This window comes from Lipotes vexillifer, unplaced genomic scaffold (assembly GCF_000442215.2).
Source record: "Lipotes vexillifer unplaced genomic scaffold, Lipotes_vexillifer_v1.1 scaffold1302, whole genome shotgun sequence".
NCBI classification, from domain to species: Eukaryota; Metazoa; Chordata; class Mammalia; order Artiodactyla; family Lipotidae; genus Lipotes; species Lipotes vexillifer.
In genome coordinates, this window is record NW_006788595.1 from 416,074 (window position 1) to 442,177 (window position 26,104).

A 26,104-nucleotide genomic window follows, 5' to 3' on the forward strand; every position below is an offset into this window, starting at 1 on the left:
AGGGAAAGATCACAATTATTCTAAGAAATAATAGATTCAACACAATTTCTATCTCAGCACTAAGGAATTTAGATTTGTTAGAGACCAGTGGAGTGCATTATTACAGAGAACAAGTATTAAAAGAAAAATAAGAAATCATTGGAAATTCAAGCTTTGGGCCAACTCTATAACCTCATAGTCCTTGCTCCAAAAACACAGCAACAAGAGCATTAATCTGAAAGAGAAATTTAAAAAGATATACCCTCACCTAAAAGTAAAAAAAAAAAAATAAGTCTGAGGATCCAAAAATGAAACAGAAAGGCAAAATGACAGTAGGCAGGCTGAGCCACAGGCTTTCAGGGCTCCAGAAGAGGAAGAGGTAGCAAGAGCTCAGCTTTTGGGTTAATGGGAAATAAATGTCACATGGTGATGGGGCACCTACGTCCGGCTCACTGTTTGAAAGCAGGAGCTTGTGTGCCACGTGCACTCCAGGAAAGGAGGCTTAAGAAGTTACTGCTGAATGTTGATGTAGGCTATTGCTTACAAAAACCGATATATAGGGAGGCAGAAAAGCACAGGTATAACCTCTTGACAGTGAACAAAGCCAAAGCCTTCCAGCTCAGTAAATGGATCTGTAATAATCTGAAAATCTTCGTAGAGCAGAAGCACAAACTGTCAATCTCAAACTTGGGTTTGGAATAGAGGTCATGGGTAGGTGGGCCTGTGGAAGAAAATGTGAGACTGCTAGCAGGGAGAGGTGAGTGAAAACAGTAAGAGAGACACAGAAAGAAACTCCTACTCAACACGAACATGCAGAAGCTGTATGCCGAAATTTCAAAACAAATCAAAGGTTAACTTATTCTGGGCAGGTGAAACTAAATGAACTTGAAAAAGACATTTATAAAAGTTATTTAGAATGTACAAGGAGATAAAGAATAATATTCATAAAAATGGAACAGAAAATTGTAAAACCGAAACAGGCAGAAATGAAACAGGAAAAGCTATGAAGATCCAATTAGAAATATAAAAACCTAAGAATACAGTTTCTGAAATAAGAAATTCAAGCACAATAAATTTCTATAATCTTCAATAAAAAGGTTTAATTGATTGGAAGATGAATTGAAGCAGTCATCTAGAAGGCGGCACAAATAGACATAAAGATAAAAATTACAAATCTCTAAAATATGTCTAGTAAGAGTTTCAGAAGAGAAGAAAAGTAAGTAATATTCAGAAAGAAAATAATAATTTTCCAAGAATAAGAGATAAGTCAGATTTTTAAAATCTATCTCAAGGGTCAAGCTGTGTAATTAAAACAAATCCACACCTAGCAACATTGCACTGAAACTGGAAAATATCATAGATAAAATCTTAAAAGCTACACACACACAAAAAAGAAAGAAAAATTACCCAAAAAGCAACAAGAATAAGATCTACAGCACAAATTTCCTGAACAATAGACAAAAGAAGCCAATGAATAGTATATTCAGGGTTGAGAGAATCTAACAGATAATCCAGCTCAAGTGAGGGAAAATAAGGGCAGTTTCTGACAAACAAAAGACTGAAAGAGTTTACCAACAAAGACTCTTAATAAATGAACTGCTAAAGAGTGGACTTTAGCCAAAATAAAAGTGAGTCTTAAGGAAAAGAGAAACTCAAAAACTATATTGGTAAATTTAAATACCAAGTGACTTAAAAATAATCATGTGTGAACAAAGATGATGGGATGGAAGATATTCAACTGCATAAAGCATGTCAAACTCTTTGTCTTATTCAAGAGGATACAATACCAAGTAACTTTAGATTTTGAGAGGAGAATTGGTATTTAATTATACACGTTAAAAATTTTAAATGTAAGCACATGCCTATTACCACTATTATTACAAAACATTATATTGAAGATTATAATGTAATACAAGAAAATGAAATAACTAGTATAATTATTGAAAAATAAAAACTAAAGCTACTTGTCAATGGGATGTGATTGTATACCTAGGAAATCAAAGGCAAAAAAAAAAAACGTCTAAAATAAATAGAAGAATTTGGCGATGTGTTTGAATAAGATGAATATACAGAATTCAAGACCTTTTTCTTCTATATCAACAATCAGTACTAGGAATAGAGGTAAAGGGAAATATTCTATTCACAAAGGAAAGAAAATCCATAAGATAATTAGAGATGAAAATAAGCAAGGAGTAATAAGACTTAAATGAAGAAAAATATAAAATGCTACAGAAGGCAATAAAACTTGATCTAAAAGAGAAGACGTAAAGTTCTTAGATAGGAAGACGATGTCATAAAAATGTCATTTCTCTCAAAATTAATATATATCATATAATGCAAATTCAGAGAATCCTTCAGGAATGATCCTCCGTCAGGACTTGTTAATAGATGCTGCAGGGAAGTTGAATTTTACTTCACCCCACTTCACAGAAATCACTTGATAATGTATCAAGGAGGTTTTGCCTCAGTTACTTGCACCTGGTGGGTAGGGAAGGAGCCAGAATCCCCAGAATCAAAAGGAAGATGCCAACTGGGTAATAAAATCCTCCTGAGAATGGCAAATCAGGCTTCTCATAAATGGCAGATTTCTCACTTCCTGTAGGCACTACTATTCACAGCCAACATCCTTGTGGGAAACTTTGAAAGATATGAGAAGTCACATTTCTGCCTAAAACCATGTTGTGTTCTCTCTTGCTTTTTATAATGATTTCTTTCAGTTTCTCCATTTTGACCTTTAAAGAGGCTATATTCTTTAACAGTATCTGCTGGAGTCTGTCACTTACAACCTTGTCCCATTATGACAACCATGAAAATCCCGAGAGATTTTAAAAAAAAATGTATATAATAATCACAAGGTTCATATGGATGAATAAAGCAAAAAAAAAAAAACTGCTAAGAAAAACTATGGAAAAATATGGATGGGACTTACATTATCATATATTAGAACATTCTATAAAGTTATTATATCAAATCAACTTGGTATTAACATATGATTAAGAAATAGATGAACGGAATAGAATAGGAAATCCAAAAACTGATCTAGTAAAAATAAATTTTAAACGTATCATGAAGGTGATATTTGGTATTTCAATTCAATAGGACAAAGATGAATTCTTTAATTGGTTGGCAGAAACTAGCTAATCAACTGGAAGAAAATAAAATTGGGTCCTTAGCTCATATCATATGCTAAAGTCAAATTCCAGATCTATTAAAGACAGATGAAAAAAATGAAAACGCTAAGAAAACAGAAATGAAAGACAGACCTTAGAAAAATTTAGCACCCTGATAAGTCAATGAGATACCTAAGTAAAATCAAGATGTTTGACAGATTTTGAAAAACGATTCCAAAGCGGATTGATTATAGATAAAGGATTAATATCCATTCTACTTCAAGAGTTTCCATAGTTGACCAAGCAAAATATAAATGAAATAAAAATAAAAATAACAACCTAAAAGAAAAATGATCAAAGGATATGCATGGGCAATTCAAAGAAGAGCAATCATACATGGCCAATGAACATAACAAAAGATGCTCAAACTGAACAGTGGTCAAGGAAATGCAAAGTAAAGCAATTAGAAAATATCTTTTCACAGCCATTAGACTGGAATACATTTTAAAAGATAAACAACTACTGGAAACCATTGGAGGGGAAAGGTACTCTCATGTATGGCCACAAGAGGCAGTATAGTAATAAACAGGGTAGAATGGCAGGCTCTGACCACGTGAGTGATCTTAACAGCACTTCACTTCAGACTACTAATCTGTGAAATGAGGATAATAATATATCACATGACAGTCATGAGTACTAAGGGAGAAAAAAATCTAGAGCCACAAAACAATGCTTGGCATAGTGCAATCATTCAATAAAAGTTGACTATTATAATTACTGATGGTAGAAATGTAAATTGTTTCAACTTTGTAAAGCAGCTTGGCAACATCTATTAAGATTTAAAATACACATACCCTTTGACCCAGAAAACACACTCCAGGGAATTTATCTCACAGAAATAGGAAACTTCTTAGCACATTTGCCAAAACTGGAAACTGAAGTGAATGTTCATCAATAGGAGAATGGTGATATAAGTCACAGTAGATCCACACCACTTGGAAAATTACCCAAGCTTTTAAAGAAAATGATTTAGAACCATACCAGTTCCCTTGGGGGAATTTCTGTTAGGCATTCATAAGAAGAATATATAGAGATAAAAGGATATCTTACCTACCTGAAGTGGGCTTTATTTTTATCCATAGGCTTAATCACCATCTGAAATTATAGTATATATTTAATAGTGGTCTCATCCTACTGGAATATAAACTTCATATGGGCAGGGACTTCGTTTTACCTACTGTTGTATCCCCAGGTTTGTTTTACCTACTGTTGTATCCCCAGGACCTGATATATAGCATGTATTCCAAAAAAGTGCTAACTAAATGAATATCATGCCATTTTTATGAAATAATGACCCTAAAACACTCTTTATGTCTTTGTATGCATATACCAATAGCCATTTTCATTTATGTAAAATTATACACATGTATATGCACACATATACATGGGTACATATATATATATATATATATATATATGAATAATATGTGTCAGTACATGTATGTGTAAACACACACAAATATTAATGATACAGGGGAAGAAGTTCTATCTATAGACCTGTATGCTCCAAGATAAAGTGTTAGGTGTGTTGAGAACATGGTTTCTGAGGCAGTCTCCCTGGTTTCAATTCACAGCTCTCCACTTACTAGCTGTGTTACTACCAAGTTACTTAACCTTTTTGTGCCTCAGTTTTCTTGTCTATTAGGCAGAGATAATAGTAAATATTTCACAAGCCTGTTGCGAGGATTAAATGTGATAGAAGAGGGCCTGGAACAAAGTTAGTGCTATAGAAGTTTTTGCTATTATGTTTTAAGTAATAAAAGAATTGCAAAGTAATGTGAATAATATTATTGGACACTTCAGAGCAGGTCTTCTCAACTATGTCACTATTGACATTTTAGACCTGAAAATTCTTTCCTGTGGGTGCTGTCCTGTACACTGTGGGACATTTAGTACACTGTGGGACATTTAGCAGCATCCCTGGCCTCTACCCACTGGATACCAGCAGCACCCTCATGCCCAGTTGTGACAACCAAAAATGTCTCTAGACATTGTCAGACGTCCGCAAGGGGGCAAAACCATCCTCAGTTGAGATGGACATGAGCACAGGAGGGTGTGTTTAGCTTTTTTCCTTTATACAATTTTTTAAAGTTACCCTTGTTGAAAATATGTATCTTTATAATTTTAAAAACAAAGAAGTTTTCAAAAAATATTAAGGATAAGCAAAGAAGTAGACTATAATCAATGGTTTCTAAACCAGCAGAATGAAAGGGAATACGGAAAATTCAGTCGATACAAAACATGACTGGAGAGAAATAAATAATAAAAGGAAAAGGATGATGAGCAAAAAACATAAGATGGAAGAAATACATTCAAATACATGTGATCATAATAAATATAAATGGGTTCAACTCACCTATAAAAGAAAGATACTATCAAATTGGATTAAAAAAACAAAGTCCAGCTACATGCTGCTTACAAGAAACACCCTAAAAATAAAACAAGAAAAGTTGAATATAAAGGGATAAAGACATAATAGTTAACTATTCATCAAAAGAAAGGTAATGAAACAATATTATTATAATTCAAAACTGGATTTAAGGCAAAATTCATAAAGAAGACATAGTGATGAAGAAATTCAATGTATCTGATAATATACAACTCAGCAAAACTATTAGAGTTACAGGAATAAAAAACCTGACAAACAGCTACAGTGGGATTTTGAAACCATCTGTTTCAGAAACTGATACATCAAGCCAAACAAAAATTAGTAAGCATGCACACACATATACATATGGACAGAGAGAGAATGCAAATGAAATAACAAACAGGACAAAATGTAAATAACTGGTACATTTGGGTAACAAATATGAAAATATTCTTTGTACTATTCTTGCAACTTTTCGGTTTGAAACTGTATCAAAATAAAGTTACCAAAAAAAAAAAAAATACACCTAACAAGTAGGTTGAAATAAGCAAGTTCATTATTCAGTGTGAGAAGTTAGAAAAAGAACATCAGAGAGAATGTAAACAAAGCAGAAAAAAAGAAATAATAATATAAGAGCAAAATTAGTGAAGCAGAAAGCAAAGAAACAAGAGAGGTCAATAAAACCAAAACATGATTCTTTGAAAAAACTAAAATATAAATTAAAAAAGTAAACACACATCTCTAGCAAGACTGTTCAAGGGGAAATCAAAGAAAAGTACAAATGAAAAATATTAAGAATGACGAATGAAAGACACAATAGAGATTTGGGAACATAAGAAAATAAGTTGAACAACTTTATAACAATAAACTGAAAGATCTACATCAAACAGAAATTTTTAAGAAAGATGTTATTTACCAAAATATATTTCAGAAGACATAGATTACCCAAATAAGCCAAGAACTATTTAATACATTAAAATAGTATTCAAAATTCTCCCCTCAAAAAAAGGCAACAGGGCTTCCCTGGTGGTGCAGTGGTTGAGAGTCCGCCTGCCAATGCAGGGGACACAGGTTAGTGCCCCGGTCCAGGAAGATCCCATATGCTGCAGAGCAGCTGGGCCCGTGAGCCATGGCCACCGAGCCTGCACGTCCAGAGCCTGTGCTCCGCAACTGGAGAGGCCACAACAGTGTGAGGCCCGTGCACCGCAAAAAAAAAACAAAAAACAAAAGGCAACAAATATGAAAGTTATAACAACCATTACCAAACCTTCAAGAACAAATAATACCCAACTATTTCAAAGAATAGAAAAGGGAAAGCTACTCAACTAATTTTATTTGTTGGCTACTAATGTGAAGACAAAACACTAAATAATATATTAGTAAATCAGATTAGCAGCACATTTTAAAAGAATTATATACCAGAGTCAACTGGTTTATCCCAGAATACGTGGGTGATTCACAACAAAAAAAATTGATCAATGTAATTTACCACATTGATAAGGAAAAAAAACTCAACATATAGATGGAGGAAAAAAAATTACAGCAAAATTTAATACCTATTCTTGATATAAATTCCTAGAAAACTAGGAATAGAAAAATATTGTTAACCTAAGGAAGGCTACTATCAAAAATCTACAGCAAATATAATATTTAATGATGAAACTTTAGAATAATTTGCATTAAAAGTCAGAAATATGATGAAAATGCCTGCTATCACTCATATTATTCAACATTGTTGTGGCAATTTCAGCCAATGCACTAACACAAACAATAATAATGAGAAGGTGGAAGAGCAAGAGAAAAGCAAATTTGAAAAAAAACAAAAACAAAAACAAAACAAACAACTCACAAAACTGTCATTTGCAGAAGATGTGACTGCACAGAAAACAAGCCAGGAAATCTATAAACTATGGGAACTATTAGACTTTATTTGCTGGATGGAAGGACATTATACAACAACCAGGAATAAACAATTAGAAAAATGTTAATTTAAAAAAATTACTATTTACAATGGCAGCAAAAATTATGAAGAGCTTAAGAATAAACCTAAGAAAAGACATATAAAATATGTATGGTAAGCATTATAGGATGTTCCTTAAAGACGTAAAAGAAGACCTAAATAAAGTTGGATAGACCATGGAGATGAATGGGAAGAGTGAAATTTTAAAGATGTCAACTGTCTCTAATTTTAAATTCAGCACAATTTCTATCAAAATCACCATTTAACAGAACAGGACAAAGTGATCCTGAAATTTTTACAAAAGAATAAATGGCCAAGAATAGACACAGTTGAAAGCAAAGAATGAGGTGGAGAGGATTGTCCTACTTATTATAAAGCTATTATAATTAAGACAGTTTGAATTAATGCAAAGAGAGACAAACAGACCAAAGGAACTGAATTGAGATCCCCAGACTAGTCCCACATATACAAAAGAATCTGGTGTATGACAGAAATGTCATTACAAGGATGAACGCTTCAATATCTTATGTTACAACGATAGGTAACCCATTGGGTGGGGAGGGGAAGGAAGAAATCTCTACCTCTACTTACTTAAAATTAAATTCCAGATGGAATAAAGAGCTAAACAAAAATATAAAATAAAACTTTTAAAGGAAAATGTAAGAAAATAACATTTTTAAAAGTACAATCTTAATGAAATCATTAATAAATTTGAGTGTATTAAAATTTAGAAAGTCTGAATTACTAAAGAGATCAAAAGCAAAGTGAAGACAAGCTACAGACTGAGAGAAGATTTGTGTAACATACTTAATCAAAAAAAGATTAGAATTCAGAATACATAGACTCTCATAAACATTTCTAAAAGTTCCACAACCCAACAGAAAACATGGGCAAAGGATATGAACAAATAATTCACAAAAGAAAGCCCAATATCCAATAAACATATGCAAAGTAGCTGAACCTCACTAGTCACAGGGAAATTCAACTTTAAACCTCACTAAAGTATCATTTAACATCTATCAGATTGGTAACAATGAATAATACCCTACGGTGGCAAGAAACACTGAAACTCTCAGACACCACAAGGAGATAAATCCGTACAACTACTTAAAATAAAAAGCTGACAAGGAGGAGAGAAGGCAAGATGGCAGTGTGGGAAGATGTGGAGTTAGCATCTCCCCACAACTAGGGCACCTGTCAGCCACTGGTGGGGGACTTTAACCCCCAAGGAGATGGGAGGAACTGCAGAGTGAACCGGTAGGATGTAGGGGAACCGAGGCAGGAGGATAAGTGGAGGCCAGACAAGACCGGCACCCCTGAGGCTGGGAAAATCAGGAGAGGCAGGTGGTAGAGACTCTCTGGGAAGAGTGGGAGAGGAGCAGAGGGTGATCGCCTGGCCCACGAAGCCGGGGAGCCTGCTGAGCTCCCAAGCTGGTCCTCCCCCGCCACCACACACACAAAGCCCCATCCAGGCCACGTGGGTCCTTGAGGGTATAGGAGGGAGGCCAGGGAGATCAGGAGTGGGTCCTTGGGGGCATAGGAAGGAGGCCTAGGGGAGAACAGGAGAGGCAGGCGGGAGGGGCCCTCTGGGAAGAGCGGGAGAGGAACAGAGGGTGACTGCCCCGCCCACTCACCTCTGCTCTCCAAGCCCACTACAGGCTGTGTGGGTCCTTGGGGACATAGGAGGGAGGCCAGGGAGATCAGGAGAGGCGGGCAGTAGGAGTCCTCCCAGACCCCAGACCGGAGGAGCAGGAGAGGAAAGGAGGGCGTCTGTTCTGCCCACTTGAGCCCAGGAAGCCTGCTGGGCTCCCAGGTGAGGTCCCCTGCTCTCTGAGACCAGGAGTGGGAGGCACGCCTGGGCCCCTTCTGTTCCTTGAGCCTAAGCCCCACCTCCCATAGCCCCCAGGGCCTTTTCCAGCCCTGTGGGATCTGAGCATTGGCCCCGCCCACCACCCAAACCTCATCCTTGCTTAGGCCCCACTCTCCACAGCTAAGGCCTTCCCCCCTCCTTCTTTATTTTCTTTTATTTTTTTCCCTCCTCTTTTTTACTACTGTGGTACTGATGTACCTTCCAGTTGTTGATTCATCTATATTTTTATTTTTACATTCTTTCTAACATATCTGTTAGTTTCCTAATCTAATTTTATTTTTTACTTTGTTATTGTTCTCTCTTTTTTTTTTGCCACCACGCATGGTTTGTGGGATCTTGATTTGTGAGCACGGGGTTGGGCGGAAGCTCCTGCAGTGGGAGCTCCGAGTCTGGACCACTGGACTAACAGAGAACCTCAGACCTCAGGGAATATTTATCGGAGTGAGGGCTCTCAGAGTTCCTCATCTCAGCACCAAGACCCAGCTCTACCCAATAGCCTACAAACTCCAGTCTTGGAAGCCTCAGGCCAAACAACCAGTAAAACTGGAACACAATCCCACTCATTAAAAAAAAAAACATGAAATGGCAAAAAAATATGTCACAGATGAAGGAACAAGGTAAAAACCTACAAGATCAAATAAATGAAGAAAAACAGGCAATCTACCTGAAAAAGAATTCAGAGTAATGATAGTAAAGATGATCCAGAATCTCGGAAATAGAATGGAAGCACGGATTGCGAAAATACAAGAACTGTTTAACAAAAATCTAGAAGAACTAAAGAACAAACAAACAGAGATGAATAACACAATAAGTGAAATGAAAAATACACTAGAAGGAATCAATAACTAACAGAGGCAGAAGAACAAATAAGTGAGCTGGGAGACAAAACGGTGAAAATAACTGCCAAGGAGCCGAATAAAGAAAAAAGAATGAAAAGAATTGAAGACAATCTCAGAGACTTCTGGGACAATACTAAACGCACCAACATTCAAATTATAGGGGCCCCAGAAGACAAAGAGAAAAAGAAAGGGTCTGAGAAAGTATTCAAGGACACTATAGTGGAAAACTTCCCTAACATGGGAAATGAAATAGTCACCCAAGTCCAGGAAGCACAGAGTCCCATATAGGATAAACCCTAGGAAAAATACACAAAGACACATATTAATCAAACTAACAAAAATTAAATTCAAAGAAAAAATATTAAAAGTAACAAGGGAAAAACAAAAAATAACATACAAAGGAATCCCCATAAGGTTATCAGCTGAGTTTTCAGTGAGGTAAGTAAGGTTATCAGCTGAGTTTTCAATTCAAAAGAAAGCTGGAGTAGCAATACTCATATCACATAAAATAGACCTTAAAATAAAGACTGTTACAAGAGATAAGGAGGCACACTACCTAATGATCAAAGGATCAATCCAAGATGAAGATATAACAATTATAAATGTAAATTATAAATCCCCATAAGGTTATCAGCTGAGTTTTCAGTGAGGTAAGTAAGGTTTCAGTGAGGTAAGTAAGGTTATCAGCTGAGTTTTCAGTGAGGTAAGTAAGGTTATCAGCTGAGTTTTCAATTCAAAAGAAAGCTGGAGTAGCAATACTCATATCACATAAAATAGACCTTAAAATAAAGACTGTTACAAGAGATAAGGAGGCACACTACCTAATGATCAAAGGATCAATCCAAGATGAAGATATAACAATTATAAATGTTTATGCACCCAACAGAGAAGCACCTCAATGCAAAGGCAAATGCTAACAACCATGAAAGGAGAAATTGACAGTAACACAATGATACCACGGGACTTCAACACCCCACTTACACCAGTGGACAGATCACCCAAACAGAAAATAAATAAGGAAACACAAGCTTTAAATGACACAATAGACCAGATGGATCTAACTGATATTTACAGAACATTCCACTCAAAAGTGGCAGAATACACTTTCTTCTCAAGTGCACATGGAATATTCTCCAGGATAGATCACATCTTGGGTCACAAATCAAGCCTCGGAAAATTTAAGAAAACTGAAATCGTGTCAAGCATCTTTTCTGACTACAATGTTATGACACTGGAAATCAATTATAGCAAAAAAAACTGTAAAAAACACAAATACATGGAGGCTAAACATTGTGCTACTAAATATCCAAGAGATCACTGAAGAAGAAATACTTAAATACATAGAAACAAATGACAATGAAAACACAACGACCCAAAACCTACGGTACGCAGCAAAAGCAGTTCTAAGAAGGAAGTTTATAGCAATTCAATCTCACCTCAAGATACAAGAAAAATCTCAAATAAACAATCTAACCCTACACTTAAAACAACTAGAGAAAGAAGAACAAAGAAAACCTGAAGTCAGTAGAAGGAAATAAATCATAAAGATCAGAGCAGAAATAAATGAAACAGAAACAAAGAAAACAATAGCAAAGATCAATAAAACTAAAAGCTGGTTCTTTGAGAAGATAAACAAAATTGATAAACCCTTGGCCAGACTCATCAAGAAAAAAAGGGAGAGGACGCAAATCAATAAAATTAGAAATGAAAAAGGAGAAATCACAACTGACAATGCAGAAATACAAAGGATTATAAGAGACTACAACAAACAACTATATGCCAATAAAATGGACAACCACGAAGAAATGGACAAATTCTTAGAAAGGTACAATTTTCGAAGACTGAACCAGGAAGAATTAGAAAATATAAACAGACCTATCACGAGTAATGAAACTGAAACCATAATTAAAAATCTTCCAACAGGGCTTCCCTGGTGGAGCAGTGGTTAAGAATCCGCCTGCCAATGCAGGGGACACGGGTTTGAACCCTGGTCCAGGAAGATCCCACATGCCGCAGAGCAACTAAGCCCGTGCACCACAACTACTGAGCCTGTGCTCTAGAGCCTGTGAGCCACAACTACTGAGGCTGCGTGCTGCAACTACTGAAGCCCGCATGCCTAGAGCCTGTACTCTGCAACAAGAAAAGCCACTGAAACGAGAAGCCTGAGCACCACAATGAAAAGTAGCCCCCACTCACCTCAACTAGAGAAAGCCCATGCACAGTAATGCAGCCAAAAAATAAATAAATTAATTAAAAAAAATAATCTTCCAACAAAGAAAAGTCCAGGACCAGATGGCTTCACAGGCAAATTCTATCAAACATTTAGAGAAGAGCTAATAACACCTGTCCTTCTCAAACTCTTCCAAAAAATTGCAGAGGGAGAAACACTTCCAAATTCATTCTATGAAGCCACCATCACCCTAATACCAAAACCAGAAAAAAGATATCACAAAAAAAGAAAATTATAGACCAATATCACTGATGAATATAGATGCAAAAATCCTGAACAAAATACTAGCAAACAGAATCCAACAGCACACTAAAAGGATCATACACCATGATCAAGTGGGATTTATCCCAAGGATGCAAGGATTCTTCAATATACGCAAATCATGCAATGTGATACACCACATTAACAAATTAAGGAATAAAAACCATATGATCATCTCAATAGATGCAGAAAAAGCTTTAGACAAAATTCAACACCCACTTATGATAAAAACTCTCCAGAAAACGGGCATAGAGGGAAACTACAACATAATAAAGGCCATATGACAAACCCACAGCAAGCATCATACTCAATGGTGAAAAACTGAAAGCATTCCCACTAGGATCAAGACAAGGATGTCCACTCTCTTTACTCTTATTCAGCATAGTTTTGGAAGTCCTAGCCACAGCAATCAGAGAAGAAAAAGAAATAAAAGGAATACAAATTGGAAAAGAAGAAGTAAAACTGTCACTATTTGCTGATGACATGATAGTATACATAGAAAATCCTAAAGATGCCACCAGAAAACTACTAGAACTAATCAGTGAATTTGGTAAGGTTGCAGGATACAAAATTAATGCACACAAGTCTCTGGCATTCTTATACACCAACAATAAAAAATCAGAAAGAGAAAGTAATGAAACACTGCTATTTACCATTGCGCAAAAAGAATAAAATACTTAGGAATAAACCTGCCTAACGAGGCGAAAGACCTGTACTCAGAAAATTATAAAACACTGATGAAGGAAATCAAAGATGACATAAACAGATGGAGAAATATACCATGTTCTTGGATTGGAAGAATCACTATTGTGAAAATGACTATAGTATTCAAAGCCATCTACAGATTAAATGCAACCCCTATCAAACTACCAATGGTATTCTTCACAGAATTAGAACAAAAAATCTTACAATTTGTATGGAAACACAAAAGACCCCGAAGAGCCAAAGCAATCCTGAAAAAGAAAAACGGAGTTGGAGGAATCAGGCTCCCCGACTTCAAACTATACCACAAAGTTACAGTAATCAACACAGTATGGTACTGGCACAAAAACAGAAATTTACATAAATAGTACAGGATAGAATGCCCAGAGATAAACCCACACACGTATGGGCACCTAATTTACGACAAAGGAGGCAAGAACATACAATGGAGAAAAGACAGCCTCTCAGTAAGTGGTGCTGGGAAAACTGGACAGCTACATGTAAAAGAATGAAATTAGAACACTCCCTAACACCATACACAAAAATAAACTCCAAATGGATTAAAGACTTAAATGTAAGGCCAGACACTATAAAACTTTTAGAGGAAAACATAGGAAAAACACTGACATAAACCACAGCAAGATCTTTTTTGACTCACCTCCTAGAGTAAAAGAAATAAAAACAAAAATAAACAAATGGGACTTAATTAAACTTAAAAGCTAAAAGCTTTTGCACAGCAAAGGAAACCAACAAGAAGACAAAAGGCAACCCTCAGAATGGGAGAACATATTTGCAAATGAATCAAGAGACAAAGGATTAATCTCCAAAATATACAAACAACTCATGGAGCTCAATATCAAAAAAAATAAACAGTCCAGTTAAGAAATGGGCGGAAGACCTAAACAGACATTTCACCAAGGAAGACACACAGATGGCCAAGAGGCACATAAAAAGATGCTCAACATCACTAATTATTAGAGAAATGCAAAACAAAACTACAATGAGATATCACCTCACACTGGTCAGAATGGCCATTATCAAAAAAGCTAGAAACAATAAATGCTGGAAAGAGGGTGGTGAAAAGGGAACCCTCCTACCCTGCTGGTGAGAATGTAAATTGATACAACCACTATGGAAAACAGTATGGAGGTTCCTTAAAAAACTAAAAATAGAACTACCATATGACCCAGCAATCCCACTACTGGGCATATACCCTGTGAAAACCATAATTCAAAAAGAGACATGCACCACAATGTTCATTGCAGCATTATTTACAATAGCCAGGACATGGAACCAACCTAAATGTCCATCGATAGATGAATGGATAAAGAAGATGTGGCACATATATACAATGGAATATTACTCAGCCATAAAAAGAAACAAAATTGAGTTATGTGTAGTGAGGTGGATGGACACAGAGTCTGTCATACAGAGTGAAGTAAGTCAGAAAGAGATAAACAAATACCATATGCTAACACATATATATGGGCTCTAAAAAAAAATGGTACTGATGAACCTAGTTGCAGGGCAGGAATAAAGAGGCAGACATAGAGTATGGACTTGATGACATGGGGTGGGAGGGTGAAGCTGGGGTGAAGTGAGAGTAGCATTGACACATATACACTACCAAATGTAAAATAGTTGGCTGGTGCGAAGCAGCAGCATAGCATAGGGAGATCAGCTCGGTGCTTTGCGATGACCTAGAGGGGTGGGATAGGGAGGTTGGGAGGGAGGCTCAAGAGGGAGGGGACATGGGGACATGTGTATGCATATGGCTGATTCGCTTTGTTGTGTAATAGAAACCAACTCGGTATTGTGAAGCACTTATACTCCAATAAATATCTATTAAAAAAAAAGTTGAAAATATCTAGTAAAGCTGAAGATGAGCAAACCCCATGATCCAGCTTTTCTATTTCTAGGTATATTCCCTAGAGTAGCATTTTTCAATTTGATGGTCTCAATCCTTCAGGGGGTACAAAATCAACAATCTTTAAAGTAGAATAAAAAATATCAGAAAATACACATACACATAAGCTATACACATACACATCAGTTACTTACTGAAACTGTGTTAAGGTATGTATGTATGTACATATGTACTGAATTGCTATAGAAAATGTAATTGGCAATATGGAGTTTTAAAGAAGCTGCCCTAGAGAAATGTTCCTACAAGTACACATGGATGTTCACTTTTGAACAGTTTACAATAGCAAACAACTTGGAAAAGAAATCTGAATTGTGTTCACTAAAAGAATGGATAAATGGATATTCACACTACAGAAAAACGTGAGCTATCAAAATGAATGAACAAGATTCAACATATCAGCATGGATAAAGTTTTAAAAAATGATACCAAGAGTAAAAGAAAAAAGTTGAAGAAGGATACATATGGTTTACTGCTGTTTCTATAAAGTGAAAAAAACTCGTAAAAACTATGTATTATTTATGCAGACTTATGCCATGTAATAGTAGAAATGATACATATAAGGTTCTCATACTTAATGAGAGGGAAGAGTAAAAAGGGAGCTCCAACTGTATTTAGAACATTTTGTTTTCTAAAATCTCTAAGACCAACCTGTGGCAATGATTTATCTCCATTAGCATGCATCTTTAATTTCATCAATGCTACCTTTGCAGCTGTTTCACTATTTTTTGCACCTTTCCGTCGTTTACTTGCTGTCTCTCCTGTCTTGGAATCTAAGAAATAAGTGTAAGCATATAAGCAAATAAGAACTTTTACATTTTCCAGAGTTTTATTTTTATTATTATTTATTAACTATGGCCCTGAAATGTACATGAATTACATATTATAGAGATATATAGAGACCACATTCATTTTATAGGTATGATCAATGGAAAAATACCACTGAGTTGACCTAAGTGATTTCCACATCAAAAACAAGTTATGTGCCTCTTTTCAGCTTAAATCTATTTAACCCAGAGCAATCACTAACACTTCTACAGAGAATTTTAAGATTTGGTTATAGAAGATTTTAATTTGATTAATTTAATTTAAAGTAATACCCTTAATATAAAATGAAAATTCAGCTGAACTAACATGGTAGCAGACAGACTGGTCTAAATCACAGATACATTCTTTCCTCATATGTTAGAATATCAGCAGCATTCATAGGACAGCTGACTGGGCTTAAACTTTAGTCTTTAAAGAATGTAAACCACTACTTTAGCCTCATGAATACAATTTTTAGCCAAGATGGTTAACCAGCTGATATAAATGGTCCAGCAAAAGAGAACATCTGGTAGGGTATTTCCATAGAATTTCCAAATTTTCATTGGAAAGCCTTGTGAGAAATACTGTCACAAGAATGTCATCAAAATCTATAGCAAGTTATAACCATCAGGGTTGCTAACAACACCTTCCATAACTGGCAAGCTGACACGAGAAGCAGGGCTCTGGAACTCATATAGTGTATAGAGCAGTAGGGAAACAACAAAACAAGCTTTCTAGATACTTGCCAATAATGTCTTTAACAAGTTTCTGAGTGGCAGCCATACGAGACTTAGGGATTTCCAGTTCTTCACATTCATGATCTGACTGATGACGATGTCTATGAGCAACAGAAGAGTGACACTAGTTCATGTATTTGCATATGACTTAAACAGATATACAGAGTTTGAATGGTCTCAGTCATCACCTCAGGCAAAAATTCTTCTCACAATAAGGACACATAATTGGCACAAGCGCTCTTTCAGCACAGTCCTTGAATGAGCATGGGTGAGATGTATGTGTATCTGACTTCAGTCTCTCAATTACAGTAACCTGAAAATGTAAAATGGGGGACATGACATTATATTTCACATCTAAAGCAAATCAACAAATTTATTCTGGATATCCATATCATTTTTGCTTAAACTTATAAGAGAAACTCACACATTCTCACATAGATTATAAAAATTGTTCGTGTGAGACATGATTACTGTGCTGACTGCTCTACATTTTCAAAGTTTTCCTACTGTGGTGTATTTATCTTCTAAGTCAAGTTAAAATGACTACTCAGTTACTCTCCATAATTTTAGTCTTCTACTTTGTAACATACTACACAAAGATGCCTCCATAATAATATGCTTAGATAATCAGCTCATCCATCACTCCTCAAATGGCAAGTCATATCTACTTTCTATACTGGTTTTAGAGGCTTAAATACATGTAAAAGAACACCTAAAATTATATGCTTTTCCATGATACAGAGGGTTAAAGACAGTTTTCACAATGATATACTATTCTTTTTTTTTTATATTTATTTATTTATTTTTGTCTGCATTGGGTCTTCATTGCTGAGCACGGGCTTCCTCTAGCTGCGGCAAGCGGGGGCTACTCTTTGTTGCAGTGCACAGGTTCTCATCGCAGTGGCTTCTCTTGTTGCGGAGCATGGGGTCTAGGCGCGTGGGCTTCAGTAGTTGTGGCACGCAGGCTCAATAGTTGTGGCCTGTGGGCTCTAGAGCACAGGTCCAGTAGTTGTGGTGCATGGGCTTAGTTGCTCCACAGCATGTGGGAATCTTCCTGGACCAGGGCTCGAACCCATGTCCCCTGCATTGGCAGGTGGATTCTTAACCACTGTGCCACCAGGGAAGTCCCACACAATGATATACTTTATTTTGTATTTAATACTGTATTACTAGCAAATATTATATCAGAGGAAAATGAGCTTTTATGAGATAAAAAAATAAAAATCCAGATCACTCAGGCTATTTTGAGCACTAAGTAACTAGGTTTCTAGAACTGAATGAACTCAGTAGACCCTTGCACAACTCAGCGCTGAGGTACAAACCCTCCCCGCAGTTGAAAATCTGAGTATAACTTTACAGTCAGCTCTCCGTATCTGCAGTTCTGCACCTGTAGATCCAATGCATTGTATAGTACATACCTAGTGAAAAAAATCCACGTATAACGGGACCCACACAGTTCAAACCTATGTTGTTCAAGGGTCAACTGTAATTGCTTGAAATCTATAACCAAAGGGCATTCCTCTATATAAATGATAGTTACATCTTGTTGGAATTAACTTCTTAACTATTTTTTCAAATTTATTCCAATGGTCTAAAGGTAGAAGATTTTTATTTCACCTTTAAATTAATAAGATCTAATTGAGAGACATTCTATGAGACATTCATAGAAATCAAATCATATAAGAAAAAGGAAAACACAGGGAAGATTTACAAGCTGTATAACAAACATCAATATGTTTACTGTATGACTCTATATGAGTATTTCCTTCCAAGTAATCCTGAATAATACCGATACTTAATTTTTATTTCCTCAAATAAATCACCAAAACTTCAAAGGGCCAGATTTTGACTGAAGCTCATTTAACCTTAATTTTCTATAATCAAGAGACTCGGTAAAGTGCTTGGTAAATGGTGGGCAGGAATAAATATCAACTGCAAAATGTGAGGTAAATGCTTCTTTCCAAATGGAGTAAATTCAGTTTAACTTTCTGCTTATCTCTGATCCAAGGGAGGTGGAACAAATTCTCTGATTACAAGTTTGAGAAAATTACATTAGGCTCAGATTTCTCTTTTTTTCCTTGGAAGCCTAACCTGGTGCAGCATTGCTGTGACTGGTGGGCAAATCCACCTAATTCTGGATTTCCTGAGGACCCTTTTGGCTCTACACTAAGCTATATCATTCAACTTATTCTTTATCAGTAATAAAGATGATATTTTGGCTTCTATTTAACAGCCCTTTTTAATCTCTTGATTTGGTCCGAATTAGGGTAGGGAGATTTTGCTGGACTACAGGTTTGCTCCTGGTGACCTAAGGCTGATGGAGTCAGAACGATGTATCACCACAGAGTCCTAACATCAGGCACCAGTGAAAATGAACGAAACAGTGAAGCAAACTGGAGGGAGTATATGATGAGGATGTTAATTCCATTATGTATTTATAAATATAGAGCCTAAAGCTATAAGCAGGCTACATAAACAGAACTGAAGTACAAAGGAATAAGAATTATAAGAACAAAAATTTATAAACACCAAGTAGACTAGTTTATGTTAAAACATACTGAGAAAAAGAATATAAATAAAGTAAGACCCTCTTAGATAATCAGTTTAGTCTGCCAAATTTTAATCTGTGGTACACTGGGATTAAATTGAATCAAATTCTGAATGAAAGTACATAAATACAAACATGTTTTACCGGGAGATATTAACATACCTCAGGACAGCTATGTGACTCCCTGCTCCTGTGTTCAAGGCTTAAATAACAACAACAAAAAGTGTTTATTTAAATGTAATCAAATAATGTACTTAAAGATAACTGCAGTAATTTGAGATATTTTAATGGTTAGTATCCTTAAGATTAACTACACTCACGCTACATTAACAACTTTGCCTATAAGAATAAACTGAAATGACAGATAAATAAAAGACAGAGTATCTTAGTCTCAAAAGTTTTAAAACCCAACTACTATTTAACTTCAATGAGTACAAAAATTCACCACTCTTAATTACCTTTACTTTGAGTGCTTTAAGGTGTGTGAAAATGCAGACCCTTTTGATTCTTTTATTTCTCAAAAATAATCAGTAATAAAATGTCAAAGGAGTGTTCTAGTTCTGAATGACTTAAAAATATGCATTATTTTTATTTACTTCTAATAAATCTTTCTGAATCATCTTCTGAAAAGAATTTATTCTTTCAGTGCTCTATTTAATAAATTAAATACCTGATACTTGAAAGTTTAATTGAAAAGAACATGCATTTTCCAAAATTCTTGTTTGTTCCCAGGTTTTACTTTACATGTGATGTGTGTGCAAAGGACGTATAGTACTCAATTTAAGAAATATAAAGGTTGGGCTCTTTTCATTTTATTAATTAAAATAAAGACTAATAATCATAACTGGATTTTTTTTTTACCATATCCTTTATATTGTGGATATGTTCTCTCCTTGTGATTAAAAGACATATATGACTTTTACATAAAAATCACACACATCACCCCATTTCTGGAAAGTTTAAAGACTAGCCACATATATGTACAAGTAATCAGAGTCTATGACTAGTCTATTTGATTTTTTTTTCCCCAAGTGATTACTATAATGAATATCAGATATCAGTGGCTAAAGTAAAAACTATTTTAAATCATTCTACTTTTTAGAAATAAATCTCATATTATAAACACTAAAATTACTCCCAAATAAAGCATAAAAACTTAACTTACCAAAATATTCCAGAACAACCATCACATACAAATGGAAGAAAATCTAAAATTGAGGGGAAATGTTATATGTTCTGGTCAGTAACTGATTTTGATTTAGTTTTCTTAAGTAAAAAGAGTCTTAAAGTACTGAACTATGGCTATAGGAGAACTTTCCTTTTTGAACAATATCCTAGTGCAGCAAGCAGTGGTTAAACAAAAGCCATTACAACCTCAAGCACTTTGAAAGTAACTGGATTATCAGAACGTAAATGTTACTTGCTGTAGCATGCTAAACCAGAAAAAAAAAAAAAAAAAAAAAAGAAGTCCTGTGAGTTTTCTGTTTGTTTCCCAGATTTACTAGGTGTTGTTTCTGAGGACTGTATAATGCAAAAATCCTGCATTTGAAGTGACAATCCTAGGTTTCAATTTTGATTCCACTGCTTACTAATCTAGCAATGCTAGGCAAGTTACTTAACAGTAGAGCTTTGGATTATATACATACATATTGTATATATATATATTTGATATATAGTATACAGTGTATGTATGTGTATGTATATAAAACCAAAGCTCTATTATTAGGTAATATGCATAAAATAGACATAGATATAAGTATATTGTGTTTGTGTGCATACATATATATGTGTGTATGCATCTATGCTATATGCCACACCTACTACACAGGGTAATTGTAAAAACCAAATGAGATACATGTAAAAGATAAGAATAGTAAGGCAATACCTGTAATTAACAAGAATAATTATAGCAATACACTTGTTCTGAATACACTCAACTCAGAAAAATCCTGTGGTGACTAGGTAGAGATGTGTTCAAAGAAATTCCAGAAATTCAATGGATGGATTGATTGATACTGCAAACTTTAGTCCTGAATTGTTTCTTTCCTTGCTGTTGAGGAACAACTAAGTTAGGACTAAGTAACAAGTAAGTTAGGAAATGAATTTTTGGAAAGCACATGAAAGCATCCATTCTTAGACGTGACAATTCACCATAAATCACTGAATACAATCATTTCTTCTCTAAATTGTTTTCAGTGTACCTCATATTAAACTACAATATACAGCCAAGTGAGGCTGGCTATATCTAATCACACCACTTTCACAAAATGAAAACAAAAAGCACTGCACTTTAGAGAAGGTTACTATTGCTCCCAAAATATCTCATCCTACAGAGTATCTTAACCCAAAAGAAAAAGAAGAGGTCCTATTATAACCCAAAGGGACCGCTGGATGTTTCTGCTTGTGGGACAAGAGGGCCCAAATATAGTTCTTCCTTCACCTGAAAAGCAAACTTAATGCATTGTCACTGTTGTCCTGAAAGCATGATACTGTAAGTATCTGTTTCATACCAAGAAAGTAGGTATACATTTGTCAAAAAGAGAAGGAAACTGAAGCATATAATACTTTACAAAACTTTTACGTCCTTTTCAAATCGGAAAAATGTACATTCTCACTATTTTGAGACTTTGGTGACCAACTAAACATTAGATGCAAACCAAGAGAATCCAGGGGTAAGAGTTAAGATCAAGATAATTTCCTAACACTTGACACCATCCTTCTATTCATCCAGAAGCTAAATGAAATTTAGGATACTCACTTAACGTATTCTAAATCTTAACTGCTCTCCACTAGTCCAAAAGAGCTAGACCCTGGCCTCATTTCAGGTATTTACACTTTAAGAGACACCTGAAGTTGGAAAGGAAGATGAACTATGTCACAAATGGTAGATATTATGGACTTGCTAGAGGTAATCAGGTATACCAGAATTATATAACTTACAGTCAAAACCCAACTGGCTAAGCTTCCCTATGAAAGATCTGCAAGGAAACATTGGCTCTTGCCTGCTGAATGGCTGAAGATGACAGCCAGTGGTGAAAGATACAAATCAGAGTGCTGAAAGTAACAATAACCTAGCAGGGATTGTGTCCTTTTGCCCACCACACACAACAGATATTATCAACTGTAGCACTCCCACTAATTCTGGGCTAAACCCCAGAGTCCTTCTCAACAGTGACCGGGTGGCTACCTGCTGCCAATGACTGTAGCTGCAATGGGAGATAAAACCTACTTTGTCACCCAATGTAGTATGAGCCAGATGTGGTAGCATCCATTTGGAGTGAAAGCCAGGTACCAAAGACTGAGCATTCTCTGTGTCTCTAGTGCTTCAGGACATACCTGCTGCAGATGTTTCTAAGGCCTGTACCACACTACCACTGGCTATTAGATTGGGCTATGTGTATCCCAAGGTCTCTCAGTTCAGCGGAGAGAGAACATCACCTTACTAATGCTCTAAAAAACAGCTAACTATCCTGAAAGCTTTTCTGTGGAAAGGGCTATATTTTATACCCTTATGTGGTCCCAGCACCAAAAGAGGTGCTCAGTAAATGTTTACTAATCAGTGATAATCAGAATCAAAGAGTGACAGAGTTGAGAGCGTAATGATCATCCGGAGGAAATGCTAAGGGCTCGTCTCCTGAGCAGCCCGCGAAAATGAGGTTAAAAACTGATCTCACCCAACTCCTTGCTCTGACAGATAAGCAAACAAAAAGTTTGGGAGAGAAGTGGCTTGCCCGAGGTCGCAGTGGCAGGTTCAGAAGGGAACTCTCCCGATTCCCAGACCGAAGCGTCCTCCCTACCCTTGCTCACCAGAAAGGAGTGGGCGCGAAGCGACTACTTGCCAAGGCGCACTTGAAAATCAAAGTTCACACTGTAAGGTATGTTTTTGGGAATCGCATGGCTCCCTTCCAAGGAGACCATAAGCCTCTTCCAAAGGCTCAAGGGCAACAAAAAACATGGGCATCGAGGGCATCAACACATGTCACGGCAGACCCCCCACAAGGGACACGCCCGCCCTGCCTCCTCAGACTCCGCCTCGCCCCACGGCCTTCCCTCCCGCGACCAGAGGTAAGGGCTCCTGAATCACCTCGCTGCCGGCACTGCTCCACCCGGCAGTGCTGCCCGATGTCCAACTCCGCCATCTCCCAGCGCCGCGAGAGGCGGGCACAGCCGCGGCAGGGAGGGACGGGGTCGCTCGCGCGGTGCCTGCTGGGAATGGGGTGGGCCCAGGGGCGGAGCCTGCAGGTGGGGGCGGGGCGCGTACTGAAAGCGAGAGGGCTGATCCTAGTGCCCTGAGTTCTGAATGTTTGCTATCTGGGTCGCCTAGTGAGGCGGCAGGAGGAAAAGGTGGTTTCTCTGTTCGGTTTTCCCTCGGGCGGAAGTCCTGTCGCCCAGTCCTTAGGAAAATATCCAACTGCCTTTATGGAAGATTGCGTGCGTGCGTGCGTTCCCTCCTCCGTGCTGCAATCGGAGTCCCGGACGGCCTCACAAGGATTTTTTTTTTTTTTTTTTGAATTAACATAATTCCGCAACTCTAGGAAGCACAGTTTGGCACAAGTATTTGCAGGAATCAAGTGAAGTAGACCGGCCCTGGTTCAATTCCTCACTCGTCCTACACCAGTGTTACTTGATTATATAAATGCTCCTTGCAAAGGAGTCAGGGTTTTTAAAAAGTAGACGTTTCTTTTTCTGCCCTGCCCTTACTTTCCTCATTCTAGCAGGAAAAAAAAAAGTCTCTAGCTCTTGAAGTCCTGAGTGTGCACTGAGCCGCATAGGGTCCCTCAGTTGAGAGCACAGACTCATTTAACACACGTCCTGCAGAAAGCTTGTGGTGATTCCATTGGGATGTAGGGAGGTAGGGAGCTTCGTGTGCTTGACGATCCACTCCAAAGATACTAAGAAAGGAGAGACTCTTCTAGGTGGGGTGCAAATGGATGCCATTCCACTGATGTGACACTAGACCAGACTCAGAGTGGATGAGTGACAACCAAAGCTGCACTGAGAGGAATTGTAAAAATATCCAGTGCCTCCTATATAAATTTAAATATTTCCCAATCAATATTCATTGAGGAAGAGGGAAGGGTGGGGTTGGGAAATAGGTATCCTCACTTCAAGATTGGCTCTTGAATAAATCTATTTAAAATTTTCATCTCAGACTTTGCTTGGGTCTCTGGAGAAACTTTAGATTTTAGAACTGGAAGTAACAGAAGAAATCTAGCTATCCCAGCCTTTTTTTTTTTTTGAAGATGAGAAGACAGGTTCATAGAAGTTAAATAATTTGCCCAAATTAGTGGAAGAGCCAGGACTAAAATCCAAGTATCAAAGACTTCTGGTGTCCTTGAATTTAAGAATCAGTGGCTTATCTAGATTTTGTATGTTTCTTTTAGCTGATTGGATCAACCAATGGCAGGTTTTCTAGAGTTTTACTGTTAAAATGTTCTAGATAGGTGGCAAATATTTATTTATCAGTCCAGTCTTAATGGAAATGTTTTTCCAGTTCACTAGCTTGGGAGTATAGGAAGCATTAAATGATTCAGATAGCCAAGATCACAGTTGCTAACTCTTCCATCTCAGTTTAGTCTCCTCTGCTGATTTCTCCTCTAGGTGCTACTTAAACATGCCTGTTTCCCTGTAATTTTGTGCTTGGTCTATTTATCAATTTGCATCCTCATTCAAGTGAAATTCCCATCGTCCCAATGATCCCATAACCATATTCTCTGCCCTGAGAACTTGCTTCCAAACTGGAGGTTTCTAGTTCCATATTTCTAATTCTAAACTGGAATGCTTTCTTACCATATCATCCCCTCTCTAACAAGAGAAGTCTGCCACATTAGAAACCTTGGATTCATTTTCCACCTCTCCTTTCTTACTTCTGTCATGGAAGTAGCCATTAAACGCTCTCAATTATGTCTCAAAACTGTCTCTCAAACCTGTACTCTTCAATTTCTAGAGTAATTTCCTCCCAAAAAACTAACTTCCTTGCCCTAAGATCTTCCATTGGGTCTCCATTATTCACAAGATTTTTTAGCTTAGTTGGGACAAACTTAACTGGTAAAGCTCTTCAGAGTTTCCAGCCTCAGCAATAACTGCTTCCACTCAGCTCCCTATTTCCCAATCGTTTCCATAAAATACCTCTGGCTTTTTCAGATGTTCATACTTTGGCACATGCCTTTCCTTTTCCTTTGAATGTTTTCTATACCAGAGTTTTCCAGACTTTCTTGAGAATAACAATCAGGTAAAGTGCTCGTTAATAAATACAGCTACTTACATCTTCCCTGGGTCTGACTTACAGGGTCTGGGATGGATCCTGGGAAGCTATGTTTTTAACAAGTGCCCTCACATTCATTCTTATCATTGGATCAGTTTAGCAAACAGGTTTCACTCTTATTTCACCTTCAGAGTGTAATTCTGTTAACCTTTCACCTGGGAAAGCCTTCAGAATGCACAGACAAAATTCAGTCCTCCAGGACATCAGCCACCTGCTAAAGTAGCACCTGCTACGTACTCTTCTTACTAGCACTAACCAGGCAAGGTTATAATTTACCTGACCAAAAATATCTTCAGTGGCTTCTATTAGCTACAAAATAAATTCTGCACTCAAGTCAGTCTAGCAAGTCTTTTGAGCATCTATTATATATCAGATATTATTCTAGGTTTGATACAGAATCGACTAAGACCCAACCTCAAGGAGCTCACATGGTCTAGGAAGGAA

General features: G+C 36.8%; 1 protein-coding gene across 2 annotated transcripts in view; it reads right to left on the minus strand.

Annotated features, from left to right (window-relative positions):
- Window positions 1-23,540, minus strand: part of ZFAND1 (zinc finger AN1-type containing 1) — a 24,921-nt gene extending 1,381 nt beyond the window's left edge. The window contains exons 1-6 of one of the 2 annotated variants that reach the window (XM_007461693.1): window positions 23,480-23,540; window positions 20,561-20,603; window positions 19,558-19,597; window positions 17,036-17,160; window positions 16,857-16,948; window positions 15,955-16,076 (exon numbers count right to left, since the gene is read on the minus strand). In XM_007461693.1, coding sequence (XP_007461755.1) covers window positions 15,955-16,076; window positions 16,857-16,948; window positions 17,036-17,160; window positions 19,558-19,597; window positions 20,561-20,603; window positions 23,480-23,534 — 477 coding nt within the window. In that variant the 5' untranslated portion in view covers window positions 23,535-23,540. The remainder of the gene's footprint in view (window positions 1-15,954; window positions 16,077-16,856; window positions 16,949-17,035; window positions 17,161-19,557; window positions 19,598-20,560; window positions 20,604-23,479) is intronic. The other variant, XM_007461694.1, reaches the window with a different exon arrangement.
- Between the last annotated feature and the right edge of the window lie 2,564 nt (window positions 23,541-26,104).